Source organism: Heloderma suspectum, chromosome 1 (genome assembly GCF_057233095.1).
Source record: "Heloderma suspectum isolate Gila_16-S chromosome 1, 16-S_ref, whole genome shotgun sequence".
Classification (NCBI taxonomy): Eukaryota; Metazoa; Chordata; class Lepidosauria; order Squamata; family Helodermatidae; genus Heloderma; species Heloderma suspectum.
This window is the reverse complement of record NC_139458.1, coordinates 298,486,524-298,507,259: the sequence shown is the minus strand read 5'-3', so window position 1 is coordinate 298,507,259 and position 20,736 is coordinate 298,486,524. Positions and strand designations below refer to the sequence as shown.

Genomic DNA, 20,736 nt, shown 5'->3' with positions numbered 1-20,736 from the left:
ACTGCTAAGTTTGCTCAGGGCTCTTTGATGCGGGACTTTGTCAAAAGCCTTTGGGAAGACCAAGCAGCCAATGTCTACCAGTTCACCCATCTACATGTTTATTGACACTCTCAAAGAACTCTAAAAGTGAGTTAGTGAGACAGGACTTACCTTTGCAGATGCCATGTTGATTCTTTTTCAGCAGGGCTTGTCCTTCTATATGCTTACTAATTTTATCTTTAATAATGCCTTCAACCAGTTTATTTGGAACAGATGTTAGGTTAACAAGCCTGTGATTTCCCATATCCTCCCTGGATCCCTTTTGGAAAACTGGTGTTATACTGGCCATCTTTTAGTCCTCTGGTATAGAGGCTGATCTCAGGGACATATTGCATATTTTAGTTAGAAGACCAGTCATTTCATATTTGAGTTCTTTGAGAACTCTAGGATGGAGACTATCTGGGCCAGGTGATTTATTTGCTTTCAATTTATCAATAAGGTTGAGAACACCATCTTTTGTCATCATTATTTACCTCAGTTCCTCAGACTCCCTTCCTGAAAACATCAGTTCAGGCACAGGTATCTGTTCTATATCTTCTTCAGTGAAGATGGATGAAAAGAATTTATTCAGCTTCTCTGCAATCTCCTTGTCCTCCTTCAGTACTCCTGTAACTCCATTGTCATCCAGTGGTCCAACTGCCTCCCTAGCTAGTTTTCTGCTTCTGATAGATTTAAAGAATTCTTTACTGTTGGCCTTGATGTTGTTAGCGATACACTCTTCAAACTGCTTTTTTGCATCTCTGATTGTCTGCTTGCATTGCCTTTCTGCAAGCTTGTGCTCCCTTTTGTTTTCCTCACTTGGGCAAGACTTCCATTTTCTGAAGGAAGCTCTCTTTTCTCTAATAGCTCCCTTAACCCTCTACTCAGGAATGGTTAGGCCTCATCTGGAGTACTATGTCCAGTTCTGGGCACCGCACTTTAAGAAGGATGCAGACAAGCTGGAGAGGGTTCAGAGGAGGGCTACAAAGATGATCAGGGGACTGGAAACAAAGCCCTATGAAGAGACACTGAAAGAACTGGGCATGTTTAGCCTTGAGAAGAGAAGACTGAGGGGAGATATGATAGTGCTCTTCAGGTACTTGAAAGGTTGTCACAGAGAGAAAGGCCAGGATCTCTTCTCAATCATCCCAGAATGCAGGACACGGAATAATGGGCTCAAGTTACGAGAAGCCAGATTCTGGCTGAACATCAGGAAAAACTTCCTGACTATTAGAGCAATACGACAATGGAACCCATTACCTAGGGAGGTAGTGGGCTCTCCCACACTGGAGGCATTCAAGATGAGGCTGGACAGCCATCTGTCAGGGATGCTCTGACTTGGATTCCTGCATTGAGCAGGGGGTTGGACTCAATGGTCTTATAGGCCCCTTCCAACCCTACTATTCTATGGATTAACCATGCTCGTTAACCATGCCAGCGACCTCTTGGACATGGTGCTACATTTCTTAACCTGTGGGATACATTTTAGTTGGCTTCTATTACTGTTTTTTTGAGTAATCTCCAAGCATTTTGAAGGGATTTAATTATCTTGACTCCCTCTTTTAACTTCTTTTTCACCAGTTCCCTCATTTTAGAGAAATTTCCCCTTTTGAAGTCAAATGTGACTGTGTTGGACTTCCTGGACAATTTCCACTTAAATATATATTAAATCTCATAGCACTGTGATCACTGTTTTCAATTGGTTCAACAACATTTACATCTCATAATAGGTCCTCGGTGACACCATTTAGGATTAAATCCAAGGTTGCCTCTCCTCTGGTTGGTTCCATGACCAACTGTTCATGGCACAATCGTTTAGGGAATCGAGAAATTTAACCTCTTTGTTGTGGCTGGAACATGCATTTATCCCATCAATGTGGGGGTAAATGAATTCGCCCATTACTACAACATTTTCTTGTTTGGAGGCCTCCCTGGTTTCATTTTCCATCTCAAGGTCACTCTGAGCATTCTGGTCTGGGGATGACAGCACATTCCTAGCACTAAATTAGTTTTGGAGCCTGGTATTGTCACCCACAGTGCTTCTGTGGAAGAATCTACCCCTTTTAGGTATTCTAGTCTGCTTGACACTATGCCCTCTTTGAAGTACAGGGCAACACCTCCCCCAGTATGCCTTTCCCTGTCCTTCCTATAGAGTTTATATTCAGGGGTGACCGTATCCCACTGCTTCTCTCCGCTCCACCAGGTTTCTGTAATGCCCACTATATCCAGGTTTTCCTTTAAAACCAAGCATTCCAACTCTACCATTTTGGCTTGGAGGCTGCTAGCATTTGCATAAAAACACCTATACATGGTGCCTCTCCCCAGATGCCTCTGGCGTGTGCATCTTTTGCTATGGGACATTGGCCCCTTTGATTGGCTATTATGTTCTACCATGTAGTCCTGGCCTATTTCCTCCCCTTCTACATTTGGGCAAACAAAAACATTTTCATCTCCATCCCTTTGAGATGATTTAACCTGAAACGGATACTTCCCAGCTCCTTTCGGCTTTCCCCCAGGGTTTAGTTTAAAAGCTGCACTTTTTATGTTTAGCACCAGCAGACTGGTTCCATTTTGGTTCAAGTGGAGTCTGTCCCTCTTGTACAGATCCAGCTTGTCCCAAAACATTCCCCAGTGCCTAACAAAACAAATACACATTTGTTTACATTCAGGTGTCATTTCAATGTCATAAATGTGCATACCCTCACTGCCATAGCACTTCTCTTTCCCCAAATGCTAAACTGTTCGATGTTTCAAAATGGAGTACTCTCTAGCACGTCTAATTTCCAAGCCAGACAATACAGTCTGGCTGTACTGCAAAATAGGCAGGTAGATATTAGGTAAATTCAGTACATACTAACAGCCTGTAATTATGTAACATTTGGTACTGTACAGAGCTGGGAAAGATTTTCTCCTAACAATTCTGAAAATGGAGATTCCTCTCTGAATTTTGATGTCTAATATTCACAAGATATTTGTCTGCATGTTCAAATATTTTCTCAATATTTCCTGAATATTTAATACTGTATATGACAATCAATAGTATTTTATTGCAATACTTGTTTTGTTGGCTATTGCTATCTAATAGTATTTGATAGTTGGCGTTCAATTAGCTGACATGCAATGGTATTGAGTATTTGGCAATATTATATTGTTGACAGCTTTTGATATTTCATATTTGACGCTTGCCAAAATTTAAACTATCAGGAATGCCAACAAGACTAAAACAGTTAAGAGTTGAGGTACAATTGCATGTTCAAATTGTAAATTGAAATTTCAAGCTCAATTTTGCATTTTGGCAAAAAACTGAAATTTTGGCAGAATTGTAATATTTGTGAATATTCATTTAGATCTAGCATGTACTAGGTTCTCATTTTTTTATTTGTTTTTACTGTCCCTTCTTCTTAGGAAGATGGAGGCAGATGCCAATTATGAACACAGCTGACTGAGGAAAACACCACTACTTTGACCTCAGATCAGGCGTTCCTATTTGCCCTTGCCTAGACTAAAAGGGGGCCTGTTTGAGGCCCATATTAACATGTCCCCTGGCATTTGTTTTGTTCTTATTTCAAAAGTACCCTCTTGCTTTGGAAGGCCTTTTTCTTTGACCAACCACAGCAGAGAGTTTGTATTGTCGCTGTTTTAAACACTATGGTAGTTTTACTACCACTGAGGTATTCAAAGTCCTCAGGTCCAGTACTCTGGACAGATGCTTTGCCAGAGCTAGCCTGCAGTTCACAGCTCCTAATGCCTCTTCCTCACAGGATTGTGTGGACAAGCTGATGCTTCACACTGGGCTCAGCTGGGAACCAGTCATTTGGGCGGTCTGTCTTACTGCCCAGTAAGAGGTAGGAGCAGTAATACATTTTATGCTCTATGCTAAACACTTGCCAACTTTCAGGCTGAAAAGACACATTGCGCAGTATTGAAAGCAAGGAAGCCTTGAACCTTAAACCTCTTGCTTTCACAGACCAGGTCTGCACGTAATGACAACCCATCGGTTTAAAAACCGATGGGATGTTGGGGACCCACACGTGTGCTGCCTGCAGCACATCCACCTCTTCCACTTTATAGCACTACCCACGATCGGCTCTTTCATAGGTTGCACAGCGTGAGGTGCAAACCCGGACCGCTAGGTTGTTTAGTGGCTAAAAACCCAGCGGATATCCCAAGGAACCAACCGTGGGTTGTGCTGTAAAGCAGAAGAGGTCCGACAACCCACAGCTTTTTTAAGGTATGAGTTGTCATTACCTGCAAACAGTCCCAGTGATGTTTGTTTCATTAAAAACAAAAAACCCACCCATAACCAAATACATTTTTTAAAATCAAGGCACAATTGTTTTCAGCATTTTTCATTTTGTGACCACGTGTGTCAATGATGGCCATCTGCTTGTAAAGTAACTTTGTTTAGTTGGTTATTCAATATTCTTCCTGTTCTGCATATTGTACAAGCATGGCATACAAGGCCCTTTAGGTTTGTAGAACATAACGTAGGATGCAAGCAATAGCATACTAAATGTTAATCTAATCCAAAAATACTTATTTAGTTAAGCCCCTCTGAAGCCTGGACTTGATCCTGTGCCATTGAAGTCAGTAATATCTGTAAATTAAATGTTAAGTCAACCTAAAATGTACCACAAACTAAACTGAATGTAAGGCTTAGGTAATCTTTTTTATATAATTTCTAACACTAAAAACTTTCTATTTTTTAAAAACCCTCTCTCTTATTTTTAATGTACAAATAAAGAACTTTAATATAGTACACACTCTTGATTTAATTTTTCCTCCAAATAAACCTGACCTCATGAATTCAGAAATATTTACATTTTTAAAATTGTTAAAGTTTCTGACACAGCCAGAATTTTAGAATTTGGATCTGATCCTTCTGTTACTAGGTACAGAAGTATATGCTGCAATTCTATACCCGCTCTCCTAGGAGTATGTCCCACTGAACTCAGTGAGAGTTATTTCTGAGCAGACATGTATAGGATTTTGCCGTTACTCCCTGAACTGTAATATGTACCGGAAATACCATTGAGACTTAAAATGGGAAAATTGGTTCTGACCTGGAATTTTCCTTTCTGGTAGACTCCAGTGAGAAGTTTGGCCCTTCCTGATAGTTGTAGATAGATATTTTGAGATGCAAGTTCTTGCCAGGAATTCTAGACCTGTGAGTGCTATTAAGTGTAAATGTTCATAGGGCCCAGGCTCAGTTGTCCAAATTACCCTTGTGCAGGATGGTGAGATCAATGGTACCCTTAGAAGTGCAAATGGGTAAGATATCCAGTTATTACATCAGCCAACTATACAGCAAGCCTATATGTACTACTACCAGTTCACTAGAGAGAGAAATTAGCGAAGAGTCATCTGTTTCACAAAGATCACATTCACCCTTTTCACAGAAGGTACAAGAAGACAAACTCTGCATCACTTTGGAGTTATAGCTTCTCACAGCTCTTCTCCCTGTTGAGAGATATTGAATAACAATGCTCAGTGCTGCTAGTTGTTAGTGCCAATCATATCCCAACAAATTTGAAATGCTACATGGCTTATCGAAGAAAGTCAGTCCAGGCTTGCACCTCACACTGCACAACCTATGAAGGATTTCCCCAACATCCCATCAGTTTTTAAATAGCATGTTTAGCCTTGAGAAGAGAAGACTGAGAGGAGATATGATAGCGCTCTTCAAGTACTTGAAAGGTTGTCACAGAGAGGAAGGCCAGGATCCCTTCTCGATCATCCCAGAGTGCAGGACACGGAATAATGGGCTCAAGTGACAGGAAGCCAGATTCCGGCTGAACATCAGGAAAAACTTCCTGAGTGTTAGAGCAATAGGACAATGGAACCCATTACCTAGGGAGGTGGTGGGCTCTCCCACACTGGAGGCATTCAAGACGAGGCTGGACAGCCATCTGTCGGGGATGCTCTGACCTGGATTCTTGCATTGAGCAGGGGGTTGGACTCGATGGCCTTGTAGGCCCCTTCCAACCCTACTATTCTATGATTCTATGATCAGACCAAGGCCACTGAAATCCAGCATGTGAACCCTGAAACCACAGTCAATCTGAAAACCACTCTGCCATGATTTTGACTGATGGAGTAAATTTGATTCCACATTTTTAAGAAGAATAATTGAGCATATGTCCTTTTTGTTTTTCTTTTGCATAACTCTTGAAAACAAAACACTGTCACACTAGTTGAAATGAGGAGATTAAGTAGCCACTTACAAGATGTGACCCAGCTTAGTTTCTTTGAAATACAAGGTGCAAACCCTTCAATCTGTGTAAATCAAAAGGATTCCATTGGCTCTGTGTTATTTATGTTCCTGTGGTTTCCAGCAATGTTTATGCATCATACAATCTTCAGTGCATCTTCAATTTAATGTGGTTTCTTGCCTAACTTAAAGAGTCCATTCTTCACTCTTCTAACTACGATGGCATATTTCAGGACTGAATACAAGTTCAGTAGAAAATGATTGGCACTTACTAGGTTCATAATAATCCAGCACAGTCACAGAGGCAGCCTGTGTATTTGCCACTTTGAAGTCCCTCACAGCTGGAATATCCACACAAACCTGTGTTTCATTTAACTAGAAAATAAAAGAGGAAAACATTCAAAGAGTGCTATAATGAAGGTATACAACCAACTAGATCCTTAATTAATGTCTTAACTTCTTATTGCTAAAAAAGAAAAAAGAGAGGCCCTAATGCATCTCTCATCGATTGCACATAAAACATTTGTATTAGCCAGCACCTACAGTTAGACATATGGCACTGGTGAAGCAGGGCTCACATATGAACATACATACATAGGAGGGCAGTCAGAAAAAAAGTTAATTTTTTCCATATTCAGGGGAAGAGGTCTGCAAGTCAAGACTTGTTCACACACCCCACCTTTTATAGAGAGTACACATTAGGAACACAATGTGAATTCCTCCCTTTAGTGTGCGTAATTGGTGTATCCACTCAAACAGAAAAAGCATTTACAGCAAGAGAGCTCCAAAAACCATTATTCAAAACATGTAGCTTTTAGAAAAAACACTATTTTGATTACACCTCTTATGGAAATAGTGTCCTGTTCTACCAGTTCCAAAAAGGATGATTTAATTTTTAAAATATTTTTGGAAGCAAATGAAGTGAAAGCTATTCAGGTTGTTTTGGAAAAAAGATTGTGCTTAGACTCTAAAATACTCCTGTTAACCATAATAAAAGGAACAGTATCCAAAGAAAAGGCAGAGATGCTGTTTAAAGAGTAATATATGCTAAATACTAGAGGAATTCTTAAATACCTAAACTTAGAGAATGGTATGTTAAATTATGGGATACAGCCATTCTAAGTAAACTGACATGATTACTACGGGTAAAATAGGGGGTACACAATAAACATCACTTTGAAAATGAGTGGGATTGCCTTATATAGTATGCCATACTGGTAAAGGAATGGAACACATGGTACAGAAGTGGGAAATCCATTTCCATGGTTGCAGATATGTTATTTTTTATTTAGTAATTTATCTATTTATATATGTTTGTTGTACCATGGCTTTACATTGTGTGTTGACTAAATGTAATATTTATTTTTAATAATAAATGAAAATAAACATTTAATAAATTAGATATTTGAATTGTAATAGTTTTATGAGCCAAACACATCCTCATTCAAGAGAATTTTTCCTTTGTGTTTTGACTTACAGAGTCTAAATATAAATGGACTTTGCCTTCATCTTTCTCCACCTTCTTAATTGGATCGTCTAATGACATGAAACTGGGTGACAGAGAGAAACCACTCAGTAATCCAATCTCTAGGAGAGCCATACCACTTCTTGAAGATGAGCCAGCACCCAAATACCTAACAAAGAAAAAAGAGGAGGGAATATTTTACACCGAAGTATATATACATGAACATTCCATTATAAATACTCCATGTAATAATTATGTATACACATTTTATTGTACAAACCAAAGGCCATGACAAAAGGAAGATCACATCAAAAAAATACAAACTGGGAAAGAAAAAATAAAATAAAAACATATATACCCTAGGCCCCAGGTTCCTCTATCATACCAGCAAAGTTTGCTCTGACTTTCTTGGCTGATAATGCAAATATAGATACTCTATAGGTAGTTGCTGAATCTAGATCTGACAGCAAATAACAATTCTGATTAAAGTAGAGGTCAAGTCAAACACTTACCTGAGTGAGTCTCTCCATTTGCACTGATGGAATGTCAACCTGTGAAGGAGCATGAATATTCAATGCACCCCCACAATGCCTACAATATGACCTGTGATGTGACTGTACATACACATGATCTGAATGCAATTCCTCTCCCTCTTTTTGAAGGGGAACGACGGGACAAATTGTATGCCCATACAGTCATATGACATGTACACATTATAAGCATGGGGGGGGGGGGGGTGCCATGAATATTCACCACCACCACACAAAAATGGAAGGATCCAATTTGTATAAGTGTGTGAACCTGCCCCCAAATTGTCTAGTAAAAGAATATATGAAATTATGGCCAAGAATAAGCATTAAATCTACAACAATACATTTTTAAACTGGAAAGCTTAAAAATGTATTATTTCACTTTGTTTGCTCTAGCTATCCTAACCCATAACCAAAAGTCAAGATTGCCAATTAGGGACACATGAAAACTGCCATCATATGCAGTAAACAAAAATTTGCCAAATGTTTGTGTGCAAGCATATCACTACATTTTGAAAATAATACTAGAGACATACATTCATAAATTAATTTCCCCCTGCCAGAACTTGGAGGCAAGCAAATGCCTCAAAGGAGGGGTGGTAAATTGTGGGAGGTAGAAATGGCAAGAAGATGGTTTGGGGGCAAGGCTGAGAGCAGTAAAATATGTGGTGTCAAGGCAGCAACTCCCTGAGATTGCACTGAGAATGGAATCCATTCTTTTCCAGCAAGAGTTGCTATCCAGCAAAATGCAACTCTCCCCCAAAGAAATAAATGGTAGTTAAGTTCATTGTGACTACGCCCCATTCTTTGCTTTTGACAGGGCTTAGTCGCTAGTAACCTTTGATGGACTGTGACTACTTGGCAATAAGAATCAAGCAGAACTAGTAATTCAAAAGGAGTTAATAGAGGATCAATTCTGCTACAGAACTAAACTAATCTGGCGTGTCTAGCAAGTGGTAACTGCAGAATCTAGTGATTCATAGACCCTGTCAGACACCAAAGTTGCACTTCATTCACTAACTGAGTGATGGAAACATTCAGCGACTCTTAGAATAATGCTGGTTGTCTGAATACTCCCTGATATTTTGTAGTATTGAGTTTCGTATTGTTGATGAACTTGTAATGCAACCATAGATCAATTAGTTGGACACTCAAAGGAGTTGATGGCCCTGATAAGTACCCTTCAAATAATGCATGGAATATAACAGAGCAAAAGTAAATCCCATTGCGTACAATGGGACCTACTGACAGGTGAGTATAGGACTGCAGTCTAAATAACTAATTCATTCCATGGAGCTGCTGGGGTAATAATTCCCTCTCTCCCTCAGCCTCCCAGCAGTTTTCATGAAAGCACCTTCCTCTAGGTGGTAATCGCAGAATATAGCAAATGTATGCCAAAGAGTGTTCAAACTACTGTACAATTGCGCTCATTTCACATGCCAGCAAGGTGATGCTCAAAATCCTACAAGCTAGGCTTCAGCAGTATGTGAACCGAGAACTACCGGAAGTTCAAGCTGGGTTTCGAAGACGCAGAGGAACTAGAAATCAAATCGCCAACATTCGCTGGATCATGGAGAAAGCAAGAGAATTCCAGAAAAATGTCTATTTCTGCTTCATTGACTACGCTAAAGCCTTTGATTGTGTGCATCACAACAAACTCTGGCAAATTCTTAAAGAGATAGCAGTACCAGACCACTTTACCTGTCTCCTGAGAAATCTGTACGAGGGTCAAGAAGCAACAATAAGAACCAGACATGGAACAACCGATTGGTTCAAAATTGGGAAAGGAGTATGACAAGGCTGCATATTGTCGCCCTGCTTGTTTAACTTATATGCAGAGTACATCATGAGAAACGCCGGGTTGGATGAATCACAGGTCGGAATTAAGATTGCCGGAAGAATTATCAACAACCTCAGATACGCAGACGATACCACCCTAATGGCAGAAAGTGAAGAGGATCTAAAGGGCCTCTTGTTGAGGGTGAAAGAGGAGAGTGCAAAAGCTGGTTTGAAACTCAATATTAAAAAAACGAAGATCATGGCATCTGGCCCCATGACTTCCTGGCATATAGAAGGGGAAGAAATGGAAGCAGTGACAGATTTTATTTTCTTGGGCTCCAAGATCACCGCAGACGGTGACTGTAGCCATGAAATTAAAAGACGCTTGCTCCTTCAGAGGAAAGCTATGGCAAACCTAGACAGCACAGTAAGAAGCAGAGACATCACCTTGCCGACAAAGGTCCATCTAATCAAAGCTATGGTTTTCCCAGTAGTAATGTATGGCTGTGAGTGCTGGACTATAAGGAAGGCTGAGCGTCGAAGAATTGATGCTTTCGAACTGTGGTGCTGGAGAAGACTCTTACGAGTCCCCTGGACTGCAAGGAGGTCAAATCAGTCAATCCTAAAGGAAATCAATCCTGACTGCTCATTGGAAGGACAGATACTGAAGCTGAAGCTCAAATATTTTGGCCACCTAATGCGAAGAGAAAACTCCCTGGAAAAGACCCTGATGTTGGGAAAGATTGAAGGCAAAAGGAGAAGGGGACGGCAGAAGATGAGATGGCTAGATAGCATCACCGATGCAATGAATATGAACTTGAGCACGCTCCGGGAGAGAGCAGAGGACAGGAAGGCCTGGCGTGCTATGGTCCATGGGGTCACCAAGAGTCGGACACGACTTAACGACTGAACAACAACAATGCACATAATAATTCCACACACAACTAGGCTATGAAAAAAAAATGTGGCTTTTTACTTTACATGAGGTAACGCTCGAGTGCCCTTTGATGAAGGGAGCTCTTGAAACAGGTGGCAGGAGGATTTTGCTTGGCAGGGAGACTAAACCATCACCACTATTCTCTTGGAATAGAGTGTGCCTCCAATCTGTTTTTTGAATGCTTGACAGTAGTTAAAAGTAATTAAATAAAACTATATTTCTTTTTATATGGGGACAATTTGCAAGAAAGGAAGACTCGCTTTTCAAAGCAATGCTCTTGGCCTTGCCGGTGTGACTGATTAAGTACAGATACAGCTTTGAAAGAAATTCAGTGCAACTGTTGGCTGAGGCTGGCTCATGAGATTACACGGAAACAAAACCATCTGTGGGATGTCACCAGGCCAAAGTAGCTGCTATTGAAAACAAATAACTGAATTGGAACTGGATGTAACTATGTCTGTGTTGTAATTGCAGAGGGAAGAGAGTGCTGCTCATTACCGTCCAGGTATAATTATTTTCTACAAAATCTCTGTAGAAGGACAGAGGCAGCACAATGACTGGGAAGCAACAGGGTAGTATCAGAATGCTCAGAAAGTTGGGCAAAAGATAATGGAGTGCTGCACTGTAAGATAAATAGTACAGATGGTATTGCAATGTCTGTTAATCTTCTGTTCAAATCTTTCTTTCCTAGTTTTTTTTGGTTTGACATGCAATCTTTAATCCCTTTGGAATGAAGTTATTCATGTGCATGTAAAGATACAAAGAAAAAAATGTCCCACTCAGATGTTATAGAAGTTTGTAAATAAAAGAGAAGGAGCAATGACTTGTCATAATTACTTACCTGGTGCAAACATTCAGTGTTAAGTGATTTATATCATTTTTGTCATCCTTTACAACAACATCCAAGTCAAAAGCTTCTGGATTTTGTGCAGATCTACGCCTCCTGCTGGTATGTAAATTTTTCATATTGTACATAATATTGAGCTACGAGAGTGCAAACACAAAAAAATGGTAATATCAGTGGAATAAATAGGAGTGACATAATGCAATCATCTAACATCAGGCACAAGGATAATGTCAGAGCTCCTGAAAACACATAAAGGTAGATGTCGGGTGGTTTGTTTGTTTCATTTCTATACCGCCCAATACCTGAAGCTCTCTGGATGGTTCACAACAATTAAAACCACACATTAAAGAATCTAGATTCCAGATTCTGAAAATTTTCTAGCTGTGATACAATTTCAGCATCAACATTCATCATAGGATATTGCGAGACAATTCAGTATCTTAGAGAAATAGAACTGCCAGATCAATCCAAGCAAATTACCAAATGCTCCAATTAACCGCCCCCAAGCTGCCTCTTACCCAAGAGGTCCCAAATGCACGCTTGTAAAGGGAAACTTATATTTCAAACTCTGCAGAGAAAAAGCCATGGGGTTGGAACATATGTAGTGAGGAATCAGCACAGCAGATGGAAAAAGGACTAAGCACTCCTCTTCCCCTTACTTCTCTCCTCTAAATTCTCTCTTCTCAAAGTGGCTTGCTTTAAAAGAAAAGTGATGTAGCACTGTTACATGTACCCTCTTCAGCACGGCAGAGCCCAGCCAGCTCCCTGGTTTACAAGAGAACTGGAGGCGACGAAAACAGTTCTGTTTAAATTGTTCTATACTGTTTACAATCAATTTAGACAGTATTGATGATTTCATTTATCTCACCCTTTTTAATTTCTATTTTTGTGTATGTTTTATAATGTACATAATATATTAGTACAGTAGTGCATGTATACAATTTATAAATAAATATACATACATTGGGGGTGCGTGTGCAAAACATTTTTACTGATGGGGTGCATGATCAAAAAAGTTTGGAGACCACTGCTCTAGACTGTGGGAAGGACTTGTTGGAAACTCCAAAGGCATGCTGTGAAAGTCTGCAAGGCACCTTTAGGATAAAGTTGCTCATATTCGCTTTAACCTCGAAGCCATTGATATATTTCCCTGAGAGATGCCCACAGCATTGTCTGGTCCAATTTTATGAGAACAGTTTCAGTTGTTGTAGTCTGTGAAAGTGGACGAAGAGCTTGCAGAAGTTTACCCAACCATCCTTGACCCTTGCCAGTCTTGGCTTGTTACATGAAACCAAACAGAATTGACTGGGTGGGTCCAGGAGGTTATAAATTGAAGGAGGTTGTTGTAAGACCACTTCTTAAGAAATCTGCACTGGACCCACAAGATTGTACTAAGTATTGCGCAGTCACTGATATCCCCTTTTCGAGCACATGCTCAAGAGGGTACTGGTGGTCCAACTCCAGTTGCTTTTGGATGAAACAGATTATCCAGACCCATTTCAATGCAGGTTTTGGCCTGTGTTCAGCACTGAAATAGCCTTGGTCGCCCTGAAGGATGACCTCTATCTGGAGAGAAATAGAGGGAGTTGATTTTCCTGTTGATTTTCCTTGATCACTCAGCAGCTTTTGATACCACCAACCATAGTGTCTTGCTGGCCCAGCTCTGCAGGCTGAGGTTGGGGGACATAGTGATATGGTGGTTCTGTTCTTACCAGCAGGCTGAGTTTCAGAAATTAGTATTGAGGGATTTCTGTTTGACCTTATAGCATCTGAGCTGTGGAGTCCTGCCAGAGTCCATATTATCTCCCATGATTTATAATATTCATATAAAGACACTGGGTAAGATCATCTGGGAATTTAGAGTCAGCTGTCATCAATATGCAGATGACACCCAGCTCTATTTCTCTTTGTCATCAGAATCAGGTGAGGCTATGGAGGTCCTGAACCAGTGCCTGGACTGGGTAATGGACTAGAGGAGAGCTAATAAACTGGAGCAGAATTCTGACAAGACAGAGGCACCAGGGGTTGCTGTATTACCTGTTCTGGATGGGGTCACACTCCCCTTGAAGAAGCAGGTGCTGGTGCTTACCCTTTAATGGCTTGGAGTCCAAATATCTGAGGGAGCAGCTCTTCCCATACCAACCTGTCCATACATTAACCTTTTCAGAGGAGGCCTTCCTCTGTGTTCCATCTTTAGGAGAAGTACATAGAATCATAGAATAGTAGGGTTGGAAGGGACCTACAAGACCATCGAGTCCAACCCCCTGCTCAATGCAGGAATCCAAGTCAGAGCATCCCCGACAGATGGCTGTCCAGCCTCATCTTGAATACCTCCAGTGTGGGAGAGCCCACCACCTCCCTAGATAGTTGGTTCCATTGTCCTATTGCTCTAACACTCAGGAAGTTTTTCCTGATGTTCAGCTGGAATCCGGCTTCCTGTCACTTGAGCCCATTATTCCGTGTCCTGCACTCTGGGATGATTAAGAAGAGATGCTGGCCTTCCTCTCTGTGACAACCTGTCAAGTACCTGAAGAGCACTATCATATCTCCCCTCAATCTTCTCTTCTCAAGGCTAAACATGCCCAGTTCGTTCAGTCTCTCCTCATAGGGCTTTGTTTCCAGTCCCCTGATCATCTTTGTTGCCCTCCTCTGAACCCTCTCCAGTTTGTCTGCATCCTTCTTAAAGTGTGGTCCCCAGAACTGGACACAGTACTCCAGATGAGGCCTAACTAGTGCTGAGTAGAGGGGAACTAATACCTCCCAGGATTTGGAAGCTATGCTTCTATTAATACAGCCCAAAAGAGCATTTGCCTTTTTTGCAGCCACATCACATTGTTGGCTCATATTCAGCTTGTGATCTACAGCAATTCCAAGATCCTTCTCGCTTATAGTGTTGTTGAGCCACATATCCCCCATCTTGTAACTGTACATTTGTGTTTTTTTTTCCTAGGGGCAGAACTTGGTTCTATTATCCCTATTAAATTTCATTCTGTTGTTTTCTGCCCAGTGCTCCAGTCTATCAAGATCACTTTGTCGAAAGCTTTGCTGAAGCCGAGGTATATTATGTCCACAGCATTCCCACAGTCCACAAGGGAGGTTACTTGATCAAAAAATGAGCTCAGATTCGTCTGGCAGAATTTGTTCTTGACAAATCCATGTTGGCTTCGAGGAATCACTGCATTGTTTCCAAGGTGCTTACAGATGGATTGCTTTATAATCTGCTCCAGAATTTTCCCAGGGATTGATGTCAGACTGACTGGTCTGTAGTTCCCAGGTTCCTCCTTTTTACCCTTTTTTTACCTCCTTTTTACCTTTTTTTTTTTTACCCAGTCAACAGAATTGACTGGGTGGGTCCAGGAGGTTGTAAATTGAATAGGGACAATGTTAGCCCTCCTCCAGTCATCTGGCACTTCCCCCGTCCTCCATTATTTCTCAAAGAGAATAGACAGTGGTTCTGAGAGTTCTTCTGCCAGTTCCTTTATTACTCTAGGATGCAGCTCATCTGGCCCTGGAGATTTGAACTCATTCAAAGCAATTAGGTGTTCCTTGACCATATGCCTATCGATCTCAAGCTGCAATCCTACGTCTTCAGCCTGTACTTCACCTTTGACAGAGGGGTCATAGACCTGTACATATTGCATTCAGGCATTTTAAATTATTGTACTTAATATATTGTTCTTTAATGTTTTATATAGTTTTTAATTTTCTCATAGATTTCAAATTTTTATATATACTGCCCTGAGATCCAATTGGATAAAGATGTAGTCTATAAATCCTTTAAATAAACAAACAAACAAGCATTTAAAGTGTATGTAAGTACCTTAAGGCCAAACTAATTTAGTTAATTATCAGTCCCTAGCTGATCAAACTTGGATTTTTAAAAACCTGTATGTTGGACACAAAGTCTTTTAAAGTCTTATCTAGTTTGGTCCTTAGTTATGCCATCTCAGAATTTAGCAAGCTAAATACAGAAATGCTGTACTATAATACACAACCAAAAAATCAAGATGGCAAAACACATAACTGTTTCTGAAACAAAAACCTCCAGCTCCAAGGGCTCAAAACAAGTTCATCAAGATCTCAAAAGAATAAAGTCCAGTCAAATATGTTTTCATTGGAGGCATGCTGTGAATTTGGTCAAGTCAAGCTGGAAGCAAATCAGCAATTTGTCATCACTCAAACACTCTTGTTTCAGTATTTGCCAAGAAAAGCAGAAGGGTAAGAATTCACCAGCAACACAACAACATCTGAAGCAACATAGTGAATGACCCCATAAGAAAGCATTTTACTGGAAGCAGTTTCATGTTTAATTTTCCATTCCTTCTTGACCCTGGACAAAGAAAGGTCCATACAGATAGAAAAGCTCACACAGGGCTGAGTGAAGATGCTTTACCTTGAGCAGTGTCAGCTCAAGACTGGGAAGACTCCTTCCTACTCTGCTGTAAACAGGGCAAAGCAAGAATTTCTATCACAGGCAGAGAGCATTCCACCAAACCATTTTGCAGGACACATCTGTATGGTGATTTAGAAGGGAGATGGACAAGCATCCAGTGTACAGCCATCACTTCACACTTAACACCACACTAGTTTTCTCTTACTGTACTATACAAGTTCTTAAGAATTTAAATCAAACCAGTCCATACTCCAGGAAATAAAGCCAGGCTGCTCACATGAGGGAATGATATTAAAGGCAAAACTGAAGTACTTTGGCCACATCATGAGAAGACAGGATACCCTGGAGAAGATGCTGATGCTAGGGAAAGTGGAAGGCAAAAGGAAGAGGGGCCGACCAAGGGCAAGATGGATGGATGATATTCTGGAGGTGACGGACTCGACTTTGGGGGAGCTGTGGGTGGCGACAGCCGACAGGAAGCTCTGGCGTGGGCTGGTCCATGAAGTCACGAACAGTCGGAAGCGACTGAACAAATAAACAACAATCTGGGGAAATGTATAATGTTCTCCAGGTCGTGCATCCATTGCTTTTGTGACTGGATGTGAACTTGATTGTGTGAGTATCTACTGGAAATTGTCCACATCTAATTAGTGACACAACTGAGATGATGCCTATACTATTCTGTGATCTTCCTTGTTTAGGTTGTTAGTTTGCAATTCATGGATTGTTGAGTGTTTTCTGCTGCCTAACTCTCACACTAGAGTACTCATCCAGTTACATTTTTTAAGGCTACAGCATCCGGTATTCCCAGGGAGTCTCCCCACAAGTACTAACCAGGCCCAAACTTGCTTAGTTTCTAAGATCAGACAAGACTGGGCATGTTCAGGGTGGTATGGTCATTTAAGTGGCAAAGACCAAAAAGGCACACCATTTCCCATTGTGTAAACGTTTAGTATTAAGTCAATGGTCAGCATGCACTGTACATTTTGCATCATTTTTTGTGTTTGCTTTTGTGTGTTATAGTTACAATGCTTATAATTCTATTAAAATTCAATAACAATGTATTTTAAAAATTATTTGGAGGCTGTGTGCTCCCCATGTCTTGTGCTGGAGTGCACAACCTGCTAGGATTAATAAATGGGACAAACAGTAGCACAGGAATCCTGCAGCAAAATTGCCCCATCTTTATGTGCAGACATACTGCAGAACTGAGGCTGGATCAGGGTGGCAGGGGCTAGCTTCATTTAACTGTGTGGAAAGACTGGCAGTCTGAATGGCAGATGTCATGTTCTAGTCCTGTGGCAAAAGACACCCGCTGGCTGTTTCAGGACACCTGATCTGTCCCTCTATCCAGAGTTTCAGTTTACAAAACAAATAAACAAAAACCCTCACCCAAGCAAATAGAAACTGTCAATATTTGAAGGTAGATTCTCCTGTGCCTTAAAATTTCAGCAAGTGTAGCTCTTCCCATCACACTGATGAAATGGCACAACAATCTGCATTTCCTGGCCTACTTCCTCCCAGCAGGTATCGAAAGCAAAAGAGCACCCCTCAAGGCTAGTCACCGCCAGCCTTATTAAGCACTAAAGGTCATTTTGGCAGCAACCACCACACTATTCCATCTGAAATGTGTCAAGTATTTAGAAAGTCTCCTGCCAGTCCAGGAATCTTTTACTCTCCCATGGTTACCCTTAAGCCAGGATCATAGCAAACAGATGTCTGGATGGAGGTATATGCTAAAGGGTTATCTTCAGCAGGAGAGTCTTCTTGGTAATACTTTGTTTGGCAGCTGAATTGGGCCTTGAGGAAGGAAACAGAATGGTAACTATCTTGCACTAAAAATAATGAATTTAAGCACCTGTGGAAATGGGTGAGGAGATTCACAACATCATCAAAACAGACGAGCATTGACTCAAGGGAACCATGTCAGTTTACAAGAGCTGTTTTTTTCTGTGTTAAAAAGCCCAAAGTACAACTTGCTGTTTCATCAGAAGAAGTGTAATTAAAACCTAATTTCAAAATAAGCATGCCCACCTTGACTAAAGTAACAGGACAACTTAATTAATACCAATTTGAATTCATATGTTTGCTGCAGCTATATGCATGGAACAGATGTTTTTATTGTAGAATTTTATTGTTCTAACTGTTTTTATTGTATGTTGTACATCGCCCAGAGTGGCTGGGTATTATAAAAGCCAGATGGGTGATTAATACATTTAATAATAATAAATAAATAAATAAATCAGATGTCAGCTTCCAAAACAAAGGAAAGGCAGGCTTCTGAGAGTAATGTATGCCACTGCCAAAGTTTGCAGCGAGAGTAGTACATTTCACCATGAAGAGTTGAATTAAGGATGCTTTCCTTTCAGCCAGGAGGATAGTTTGTAAGTTTATCAGCAGCAGACACAAGGAGCACAACAATTCGTCTCCATTCTTGTTTCATCCAAGATAAATAAAGTTTCAAGCAGGCCGAGATGAAGGCAATAAAGAAACAGAGACCTACTAAGATATTCAGAATGGTTATGAGATAGTTAGGCGCTTAGAGAGAAAAAATCTACGGGGTCTCCTAAAATTAAATCTGTCCTGTGGGAAAATGTGTTTGTGCCAGAATTCCCTCTGTTCTTAGAATCACCAGGAGATTCATCATATTATTTACAATAAAACAATAAGACCCACAAAGCTGAATGGAGCCCACAAACCATGTAATGGGACCTGCCAGATGCTTAACAACCCACCCACCTTCATTCTTTCAGTCTCAAGTGGACACAAAATCAGGAACTTTATTGATCCCTGAGGTGGGCTTCTATACATGGCTGGCAAGCTGCATTTGGCTTGATGGGTCACAACTTGTGAAGGGCTGCCAACAGCAAACCAAGGCCCAGTGTGGCTGACTACTGTCTACTTCCTCAGTAAACTCTTGTTTGCTGTCAGCCTTGTCCCATAGCATAGCTGTAGCTGCTACAGTAGAAACAAGAGTTTGCATCACACAGCTCCTAAAAAACACAAAAGTCTTTCCTGCATGTGGTGAGTGGGACACAGAGATATCCTACTCTACCTCACTTTGTCCTTCTTTTTCTAAAAAGGTGAAGAGTCATCACCAGCACCTCTGTTAATCCCCACCCGAACCTGCCCAAGCTTCTTGTGCACAACAGCTGTGTCATGTGAGTGAGGCACAGAAGCATCATTGATTACAGCTGTGGCCTGTTGCGCTTGGCCTGAGCTTAGATCCCTACATTAGCCTGTGGGGACAAATTGTTCTGTCGCACCAAGGCTGAGATGCATATGCCAGAACATATAAACTGCTCCGTTACAGCAGTGCCTCATACGATAGGGCCATTAATACCATGAAAGATTGTAATAATCACTTCCTATTTCATTTAGCGGATGAGACACAGATCTAGTGTGTGTGTTGATGGGGGGATGGGATCCTTTGAAGGGTATCGGAATTCTTTTTCTTTTGGCAGGAACCCTGCCAAGTAAAAGGAAAGAAAGGAGGCAGTTCCAGCAGACCAAAATTATATTGGATGAAATGACTCCAAAGTCATTTCTTTTTCTTTTCTTCCTTTTTCTTTTTCTTTTCCTTTTTTTTTTTTTTGGCTTTGCCAAACTAAAGAAGAGAAAGTGCAGGATTTGGGAACAGAATCAAGGTAGCTCCATCCAATAAATCTGGTTTTGGATTTCTAGCCTTCTGTCTGGTTCTACCTCCTGTGTGTCAGGGTTGGATCTGAGCCCATAAAGTCCCAAAGTAGTTCTGATTCTGAGGAGGAGATAAGAGTCCGTGGGAGAGGAACCCCCTCAGGTTTCAGGGGTGCAGCTGGAGGGGGAGCCCCCCCCCCGGTTCACATTCCTGGGAGCTAAACTGACCCTGGCATGGAAAGGGAGCGACAACTTGAGCTTTTAGACGCGAGGCGCAGGCACAGGCACAAGCGAGAGGTTGTGGAAGCTGAGCTGAGGAGCTTAGCCCGTTTGGTTCAACGTCAGCAGCTGCGCCCCAAGGCCCCAGGGGAAAGGGGGAGAATTTCCCCTTCTACTCCTTAAGTTCAGAGAGTTGCCGCGCTTTTCTCCAAGCGGAGACCAACTGACATCCTAACCCTTAGAAACCCCTGGTAGGCTGTTCCTTTGTATTTCCTCTGAGTCTCAGGCAATTAGCATCTGTAAGCCTCATTAGGTTGAATGGAAATAAAGCTTTGGAAAGCAGCCCTTTTGTCTGACTGTTGATTCTGGCTATTGGAGGGCTCAGAAGACAACAGGGGCATTCCTGACACTGTGAGGGGAACCTCCTACTTCATCCTTTACCTCAAGGAAAGGCATGTTCCAGGCTGTGCCAGATTTGCTAAATCTCTAATGACCTATGGCTAGGTTTATGTGCAGAGTGAACAACTGTGGGCCCCACCTTCAACAGCACATTATCACTGGGCTGGGGCCTTGGGTAGGGTGGCCATTTGTGAACTGCCCCAAAGAGGGCATGCATCACCAAAAAACAGGACAAAAGAGGGTTCTAATTTTGCATAAAATTTGCATTTGCTAATTTGTTTGTATAGATGCAAATTTAGAAA

The 20,736-nt window shown here is 41.2% G+C and overlaps 1 protein-coding gene across 4 annotated transcripts in view; it reads right to left on the bottom strand.

Annotated features, from left to right (window-relative positions):
* Positions 1-1,644: 1,644 nt before the first annotated feature.
* CD109 (CD109 molecule) overlaps positions 1,645-20,736 on the bottom strand; it is a 107,573-nt gene continuing 88,481 nt past the window's right edge. For 2 of the 4 annotated variants that reach the window (XR_014786600.1, XR_014786601.1), the window contains exons 31-34: positions 11,782-11,924; positions 7,707-7,863; positions 6,502-6,604; positions 4,748-5,478 (exon numbers count right to left, since the gene is read on the bottom strand). Coding sequence is in view for 2 of the 4 variants with exons in the window: in XM_084826942.1 (XP_084683068.1) it covers positions 5,306-5,478; positions 6,502-6,604; positions 7,707-7,863; positions 11,782-11,924 (576 nt within the window). In the remaining 2 variants the exon portion in view is untranslated. Of the gene's footprint in view, positions 5,479-6,501; positions 6,605-7,706; positions 7,864-11,781; positions 11,925-20,736 lie in introns of all 4 variants that reach the window. The other 2 variants (XM_084826942.1, XM_084826943.1) reach the window with 2 other exon arrangements.